This window comes from Abrus precatorius, unplaced genomic scaffold (assembly GCF_003935025.1).
Source record: "Abrus precatorius isolate BTA unplaced genomic scaffold, Abrus_2018 Scaffold2, whole genome shotgun sequence".
In the NCBI taxonomy this organism is placed as follows: Eukaryota; Viridiplantae; Streptophyta; class Magnoliopsida; order Fabales; family Fabaceae; genus Abrus; species Abrus precatorius.
In genome coordinates this window covers 27,508,741-27,517,707 of record NW_020874362.1, presented here as the reverse complement: position 1 = coordinate 27,517,707, position 8,967 = coordinate 27,508,741, and the positions used below count along the sequence as shown (strand labels likewise).

The 8,967-nt window shown below is 31.6% G+C and overlaps 1 protein-coding gene across 5 annotated transcripts; it reads left to right on the top strand.

Annotated features, from left to right (window-relative positions):
• Positions 1-1,315: 1,315 nt before the first annotated feature.
• On the top strand, positions 1,316-6,690 carry LOC113857876. 5 transcript variants are annotated; one of them, XM_027490128.1, is made up of 9 exons: positions 1,319-1,512; positions 1,837-1,868; positions 2,064-3,177; positions 3,601-3,719; positions 4,108-5,043; positions 5,127-5,436; positions 5,514-5,679; positions 5,821-5,926; positions 6,026-6,352. In XM_027490128.1, the coding sequence occupies exons 3-9, from the start codon at positions 2,338-2,340 to the stop codon at positions 6,141-6,143; spliced, it is 2,595 nt and encodes an 864-aa protein (XP_027345929.1). In that variant the 5' UTR covers positions 1,319-1,512; positions 1,837-1,868; positions 2,064-2,337; the 3' UTR covers positions 6,144-6,352. The 5 variants fall into 5 exon arrangements, with proteins under 5 accessions (XP_027345927.1, XP_027345929.1, XP_027345931.1 ...); XM_027490126.1 differs by lacking the exon at positions 1,837-1,868 and having other exon boundaries at positions 1,316-1,512; positions 6,026-6,690; XM_027490130.1 differs by lacking the exon at positions 1,837-1,868 and having other exon boundaries at positions 1,337-1,512; positions 6,004-6,345.
• The last annotated feature ends 2,277 nt before the right edge of the window (positions 6,691-8,967 follow it).

Below are 8,967 nucleotides of genomic sequence, written 5' to 3'. Positions count from 1 at the left end.
TAGTATTTTTTAAAAGAATAATAAAAAAATCCCAAAGTTTACTGAATATATTCAATAGTCACTTAACAATATTACAGTGAATTTAGAGAAATTTCAATGTTGAGACTTTGAATTTAGAGTAATTTGTATAAGATCAATAAGAGTTTTACCCACCAAAAGTTTTACCTATGGAGATTGTAAATGGTACAAAACGAAATTGAACAATATTTTATCTCAACACTTTAATGTTCAACTTCATATATTTTTAACTTATTATTATCTAATAAAATAAAGTAACCTCTTATTTATGATAATTTTGTGCAAAATTCTTTGTACGCAATGAGGAAATTTGTTTACCTATTTAATTTCGTAGTCATGCTTGCATGGATTACCGGTTTAAGATCTACATATAATCGATAACATCTAACTTACGATGCATCAATATTCAATGTAATAATTTTTTTATAATTATTTAATTAATAATTTTTAATGTATATTTAATCATATATGTTAGAAAATTATATATAATAATTTTTTATTTAAAATAATAGAATATTATAGAATTTAATGCATTAAAAAATTAAATATTATAAATTTCAATAATATTATTATTTATTAATTTCTTATTATGTAATCTTAAATATACATTCGAAATAATTAATTATTATTGTTTTATTAATAAAATAATAAGAAGACAAGTTTGATTTATTTTAAAGTTAGAAACGAATTTTCTAGCAAAAGGTTTTTTGAGTGTTTACTTTAATTAATTTTATTAAAAAAAGTTCATAATTAAATTTTTGCCAAAAGAATTTTTTTATAAATCTCATTCTAAATTTTATACCAAATATATGTTTTTCTGCATTTGGATAGAAATTTCTAGAGTGTATTTATTCATTCATTTTATTTAAAACAGTTCATAATTAAAGTTTTACTAAAAAACTGTCTTAGAAAAATCTCATTCTAAAATTTGAGACCAAATACACACCTCTTTACGTGCTTTTGGATAAAATCAATGGTATTAGATGAGTTTATATAGAAAAAGGAAAAAAATTACTGCTTTCACTTAAAGAAAGAGCGTGGTCACCAAAGAAAAGAAAGCGTGGAATATTTTTCTCCCTTTTAAAATGTCAATTTTCACAAGACGACGGCGTTTGATGCTAGTAGAGCAGCGTTTGGCTGAAAAAGCTTCACGTTCAATTTAAGATTCAGAACATTTCGTCATTTGCCCGAAAGTGGGGGGCATATAGCCACGTGGCATCAAATGATAATGGCTTAAAAAATAATATATTAATTTAAATAATTATTTATTTATACGTTACGGCAGTTTCCAATTTCCATGCAGACGTGTCAACATTTATTAATTCTAAATCGCCGCTCTTTCTTTCCCCCTTCTCTCTCTCTATCTCTGTGCTTCTGTTTTCTCATTTTCGTTGTCATTATTCTCTCTCTCTCTCTCTCTCTCTCTCTGTTTCTTTCTCTTCGCTGTTAGGGTTTCGTTTCCTTTACTTCAAAATCAAAAGCTCAGCTTCACCGGTACGTTCACATCCATCCTCATCGCGCTTCAGCTTCACTGTTAAATCCCACACGTTTTAAAATGCTTTGCTGTTTTTTGTCTTTCGTTGCTGAATCCTTTGGATTCTGATTTGTTTTGTTTTGCGTTTTTTTTTTCTGGTCGGAAATTTGTGTGTTGCAATGCAGATTTGAATTTTGTTTGGAATTTTCTTTTCCTTGCTTGCGTTTTTTATTTTTTATTTTATTTTCAATTTCGTTTACTCTGTGGCTGCGGTGTTTCTGAGTGAAATGGTGATAAGCGAATTTTTGAATTTCATTTTCTGTTATCGGAATGGTGAACTCCAGCACGGTGAGCGGAATGGCCGCGTTTTGCGAAGGTTCGCTGAGATTGTGGAATCTGAGGATTTTTCAGTTGTTTTTTTTAGTGTAGCTATTTCTGTCATCTCTATTTCGACAGTTTCTGATATGTTTTTATAATTTTGATTGCGATATATATTGTCAAATGGAACATAAACAATTGATGTGGTTTATTCTGCGCTTATTTTATTTATTTATTTATTTTTTGGGTGCAGAAGTAGGTGTAGATAGAAGCAGTAACACCTTCAATTGGAAAATTTAAAGGTTTGTAATTCCTTTCCTTGATGAGGATAATACGGGTGATGATACTAGCAAGGAGGGTAAAGCTTCTGGTTAATGTGAAGGAGGTTGAATCCATGAAAATATAAAAGGATCTGTTTCTGAATTCCTTTATTTTTTTCCCTTCCCTGTTACCAAATGCAAATTTTAGTGCGTTTGAATAAGATGGGTTGAAGTGATCTGTGTGGTTGCTAGAAAAGTAAACTAGAAATGGCTATTGCTGGTCTACACAGTGTGTCTGTGCTCGACTCTTCTTTCCTGAGGGACTCCCATTCTCAGTCGTCCGGTAGAGGGGGAGATGGAAGAAGAGGAAGCACCCGGTCATCTTCACTCTTGCAAATGTGGCGAGAGATTGAAGATGAACATGTGGTGAATCAAGTTCAAGCAAGACCTGGTGAAGTGCTTCTTCAACAAAGGAGGGATGGCTTGATTGTGGACCTTTCCCAGGATGATAGACTGGATGGCCAAGAAAGAGGGCGGGGCCATGTTCTTGAAGATGCAGTTTTGGGTGAGAATGAGTCTGAAACATGGTCGCAGTCTCAAAGTCAGAATGAATCCCATGATGATCATGAAGATTTAAACAATTCTAGCTGTGAAAATTCTTCTGATTTGGGGGAAGTTGAAAGGGAAAGAGTGAGACAAATTTTCAGGGAATGGATGAATAGTGGTGCTAGGGATCACGTATCAAACATTTCCCGAAGAAATAATGGTCCAAGGGGAGAATGGCTCGGAGAAACTGAGCAGGAAAGGGTGAGAATTATAAGGGAGTGGGTACAAACAAGTAGCCAGCAGAGAAGTATTTCTTCTGCGGAGAATAGAGAAGAACCATCTGCTGAAATTGACACACAAATTGAACGGGTACGCGATGGGCATATTGTTAACCAGATTGTGGGCCAAACTGAGCTTGTTCGGAGGGGTATCCGTAAATTATGTGGCCGACAGGTTATGCTTGATATGCTTAAGAAAGCTGAGAGGGAAAGGCAAAGAGAAATTCAGGAGTTGTTGGACCATCATGCCGTATCTCATTTCCCCTATCGTAATCGCATTCAGGTTTGTCCAGAAAATGATTAATATCTATTTTTGTTCTACTTCTTCACTTTTTCTGACTGCTAAGTTTGAACTTAGAGCTTTGTTACTGTGAACTGGGTAAGAGATTCACATCATTTGAACCAGGCAGTACTTGTAAATGAACACTTTGGTTATGTACTGTATTTCAAGGTGAAATCGAAATAAGTTATTTTCATTGTAGGAATGGTTAAATGTTATATTTAAAATCCAAAGCAGAATGTTATGTAGGGGCAAATGATAAAACATTCCTTATGCAGAAATAATCTAAAACACGATAACTTGGAAAAAAATGTGAAACAAAATAGTGTAATTATTAATCCAATCAAACATATTTTAAACTTTAGGACTTGCTCTGAATCCTGATTTTTTCCCTTCATTTGACGAGTGTTTGTTAAATGTTTACAGGCACTACTTAGAGGCAGGTTCTTGAGAAATGATAGATCTGTTGATAATAACAGGTCCCCTTCGGTTGCAGAAAGTGAATTGGGCTTATTGAGACGAAAACAAACTGTATCAGGTCTAAGGTATGAATTTCTTTAGGCCATCAGTTGATGAGGATATTAAACTTTATTTTTATCCAAACTTTTCCAAATCTCTCCCTCCTATTTTTTATTTATGACATTTTTTCTTGCGTCATTTTGTTGTCTTTATGTAAATTTTTACCAGACAAAAATGTATTACATTTTGTGCACTGGCTCTCTTGTATGGATCTATACAGATTTTGTTTGATTACATCCTTAATCATAATGGCTTATATTGGAATTTTGCTATACCCATCTTTTGAATGTCTGCTAAACTGATATTTATGACATTTAATTTTTAGATTTTTATTATGTTGGATTAACTTGCTCATATTTTTCCTGGTTCATTTTTTTGCCGCATGCCAATGACATTAATTTTCCTTTTTAACAGGGAAGGATTTTTCTCTAAAAAGGACAGTAGTGGTTGCAGTCAAGCAACCAGCTATCTATCTGATACCTCATCTAGTATTGATATTGACTTTAATACAAATGAACCAATGGGATCAAGCAGTTCGCATATGGTGCCAAGTGTACATTCTGAATTGTCTGAACCTAACGACAGAGGAAGCAATGAACATGGGATATCAAGTGGTCAGAGCTGTTTACAAGGAACCACATGTGAGAATTTAGATTGGCAAGACTCTACTGGTCAAGTAGAAGACAATCAGTTGCAGCTTTTGCAAATTGAATCAGTAGATCGGCAATCATCGTTCAATGATGGCGCTGAAATAAGGGATGACAGCCATGACACTGAGCAAAATGTTGATGTGATGCCAACTGAAGATATTGCTAATGAACATACCCAAGAGAATTTGCAACCTGATGATTCGGTGCATTGTAATGATCAAGAATTTAGCAACGAACAGAATGAGGAATCTGAGCTGGGTGATATAAGTAATAGTGAAAACTATCCTTCAAATCATGACAATTATGTGGGCGATAATGTTGTGGATGATGTAAATTGGAATGAATCTAGTGCTCTAGAAGGAGAACAGCCTGATGCAGTTATTGGAAATGAAGGAAGTGACTGGTATCAGAGTAATACTGAGTTGATAAATAGCACTGAGGAAAATGTGGATGATCATCAGCTCAGCAATACAGCAAATGACTGGCCAGAACAGAGTTCGGGAAATGAGGATGTAGAAAACTCTCGTCTGCAAGAAACTCCCGATGTGTGGCAAGAAGATGGTGGCTTCCAAGAGGCTGTGGAAAATTGGTTGGGGGGACCTTCTGATCATGAAACTGCTCCAGTTGGTAGAATTCATGGATTTTATTTCCCTGATGACGACAATGTGTACAGTGGTGAACTCAGGGAACTTCTTAGTAGGTATGTAAATACAAGTGAATAGTTTTTGCACTTACTAAAATAAATGATGTAATCTAGAATAAATGGTTATGTTCGTCTTGCAGGAGAAGTGTCTCTAATCTCCTTCGCAGCAGTTTCCGTGAGAGTCTTGATCAGTTGATACAATCATATGTTGAAAGGCAAGGTAATGCGCACATTGACTGGGAGCTGCAAGAAACAACACCTTCTTCTGCCTCAGTAGAACAAGACCTTGAACAGCAGAGTAGAGATCAGATTGTTGGTCAGGAGGGTACTGTTAATAGTTCACTTGACCTGCCCTCTTTACCTATACCACCACCTCTGCCTATTTGGGATTCACACCCTCATCGTGACAACTGGTCACAGAATGACATAAATAATCAGCGTCTAGGAATCGTACGTCCCTTTGCTTTATTTCTTTTTAAATAAATGTGTTATTATTTAAATAAATTTCTGATTTGTCTTTTTGGCAGGATTGGGAGATTGTTAATGACTTGAGAATTGACATGGCTAGACTACAGCAAAGAATGAATAACATGCAGAGAATGCTGGAGGCTTGTATGGATATGCAGCTTGAGTTGCAGCGCTCAATAAGACAAGAAGTTTCTGCAGCTCTAAATCGATCATCTGGATCGTCAGGTTTGCTATTCCTCTCACCCCCTCACATTTCAATTATTCATGACTCTTACATTTTGCTGTTCAATGTGACCTGTGAAATATTTTTACAAGAAAAGTAACTTTTGTCATATCTCTGAGAAGACCAAGTTAAATTTATTCCAGAAATACATGACTGCGAGTCACCAGAAGATAAATCTAAATGGGAATGTGTAAGGAAAGGACTTTGCTGTATATGCTGCGAAAACAATATTGATTCTTTGATGTACAGGTACTATTCAATATTCATAACCAGTTTGATAGATCTGTAGCCAGTTTGCACCTGAACCTGATTGTAATCATTTAAAGTATCCTTGTGCTTTTGTTGCAGATGTGGGCATTTGTGTACATGTTCAAAATGTGCCAATGAGTTGGTCCAAAGTAGAAGGAAGTGCCCAATGTGTCAAGCGCCTGTGGTGGAGGTGATACGTGCTTATTCTATACTATAATTTGACATTAAAATAAAGGTCACAATTTTAACAAAATACACCCTAACAAGTTTTATCTCCTGGACGTTTCCAGGTATTCTCTTCGTTTTTTAATTTTTTGGTTTCTTACTGTGATTACTGTATTTATGTCGAGAGCACCAGTGGAACACATGATGGCATTTTTTTGGGGCCATGATTCTGATATGAATAAAAATGAATGTTGTTTTTGAAGTTTCGATTTGCAACTCTTGTTTTTTATTTTGGGAACAGAAATCGCGTCATTTTAATTCCAAGTGGCTGGACAGTCTAGTATAAAATGGATGTTGCTCCGAAATGTTAAAATTCATGTTTGGTTGCACACTGCATATATATCAAAATCAGATTGGTTTTACTTGAAAGTTGACTGAAGGCTTGTCTGGCTGTTATGAACCGTTTCAATGTTGATTTGTCATGAAACCAGCACCTTCTGTTACTAGGCTTTGCAGGTTTGTTTATTGAAGTGTGCCCTGATGATTGGTAGAAATTTCTTGACAAATGACAGCCTATCACAACTGAAAAGAATTCGTTGGAACAAATACTATTTCGAAATGTTCTTTTTGTCCTTTTCAATTGTTTTTTTTTTTTTTCACTTTCGCTTGGTTGGCAGTTTGGTAAGATAACATCCTTTTTTACGCCATGTTTTCACTTTTAATTTATCCACGTAACAAGTTGCGTGGGCTAGTTTTCTTCGGCTCTAGGTCTGGGAGTGTGACCCAGTAACATCCATTTTTTGACTTTGGATAAAAAAGTGAGCTATATTAAACGAATCATCCATTCATCTCTTAAAATGTAACTTGTAGATTTGCTCTCATAAATTTTGTTTGTGTATAATTCAAGGTTTGAATATATAGGTTTTATGACAAATAGTTTATATTAACTTGTAAATAAATTAATTTTCAAATCTGTGAATTTAATGTCTAATATAGTGCCCTAGAAATTAAGTTATATGTTTACCAACTTTTAAAGATTATATTAACATATATTGCCACTTTTGATGCCGATTATATATTTATTCACTAATCGTTTCTTTATGGTATTCTTAAAACCTTTGACGTAAATTTATAATTCTAAAGCATATTTCAAAGATAAAGTTATAATTTTGTTATCTCATTTATTTATTTTGCTTTCATTTTGATTCTATAATTTTAAAAAATTAATTTTTAAATGTTATTTTTCAAAGGATGTGAAACTCTGTCCAATGCATCCTAAGCACGACGTCTATAACCCAATAAATCATCGTCAAGTAGTGTGCAATCAAGACCATGTTTTCGTGAATTTGTAAAGAAATTTTTATAGAAAAAAATTTAGTATAAAAAATAATAAGACTTCTCTTGTAAATTTAAAATAATGTATCTTTTTAAATTTTAGAGAAGTTCAATAAATTTTTTTTTAAAAAAATTAAAAAATTAAAGTTGTTTTTAACATATAAAAGAAATTTTATTCAATTTTTTTACAAACTTTTTTTATAAGAACTTCTTGAAAACTTTACTTAAACAGAACCAATTCAATGAGATGAATGGCTTATTTTAAAAACTTTAATTAAGACAAAATAAACTAATTATTAAAATTTAAATAATTATTTTGTTTATAAAAAAGTTAATTGTGACTAATAATGAAATCAATCACAATTTCATGATTAATTTTAACTTTTAGTCAATTGTAGTTCTTCAAAATTAGAGGTACCAAATAGATAAATTTTAAAATAAACAATAATCTATACATTTAAAAAATCATTATTTCACTTATAATTTGTCAATCTGTTAACAACTCATTTAATAAAAATCATTAAACTTATTCATTAACTTTTTTAAATGGATATTCAATGCATTTGTTTTAAAATATACTTTATTTATTTTTAAAAAAATAATTTTATAAAATAAATTTTGATATTTAAGTAGTTCTTACATCCAAATACTATAGAGTCTTGGAGTTATATATCTTTTAAAGAATATTCAACTAACGAATTTTGAACTACTATATTCAACAGACTACAAAATATATTAGATGATTTATTATCATTTAACAATGACCGATAATTCAATTTAATTTATCTATTTTTTTTATAAACAAACAAAGTAATTAAAATTATATAGGGATGAATTAGATGATTAATAAAAAATATTTTGTAAATCATTGACTATTCACTTTTAACGATTCATTTTCTTTTAGAAATTGATTTTAGTTTGCAGAATGAAAAAAAAAAAAGTTTTAAGTTATCATTCCTATTAAAAATAAAATGGATTCTGTTCAGTTTCTGTAGGAAATGGACACAATCTTTACCATAAAAAAAATAAAAGCATTAAAAATTTTAAAATAAAATTTATAGTATAATTATTTTAATGGTTAAATGAAAAATAAAAAAATAAAGAAAAAATGGAAAAGATCTAAACTCATTGAAAATGGCTGTGCAAAGATGCGAAATGCATATTTCAGCTCGAATTTCTCCATACCTCAAAATCCTACTTCGTCCTCGTGCTATCTCAACTTTAGAAAAATCTTTTGTATTAAAGAGAGAGTTTTTACGCTTAAAGAAATAAGTGACATTTCTTCCCAACTTACCCCTTTATTTATTTATTAAGTATTATTTAAAAATTTGAAAAAAAAGAAAGAAAGAGGTGAATAAAAAATGAAAATTAATAAAAAAAATTATCTTATTTAAAAACATGAGTTTAGATGTGTTTTTGATAATTTGTGAAAGTTATAATCAAATAAATATTTTTTTTCTTTTTTCTTCTCTTAAAATTAATAAATCATTGTGCCTCGTATTTTAATTTGGTTTAGAGGTACAATTTATATTTATTAACCA

Bases quoted from the DNA above. Each gene is read 5' to 3' on its own strand.
- LOC113857876 (XM_027490126.1), top strand. From the start codon at position 2,338: ATGGCTATTGCTGGTCTACACAGTGTGTCTGTGCTCGACTCTTCTTTC. The intron at 3,178-3,600 runs GTTTGTCCAGAA...AAATGTTTACAG, and splicing joins CCTATCGTAATCGCATTCAG to GCACTACTTAGAGGCAGGTT. The intron at 5,044-5,126 runs GTATGTAAATAC...TTCGTCTTGCAG, and splicing joins CTCAGGGAACTTCTTAGTAG to GAGAAGTGTCTCTAATCTCC.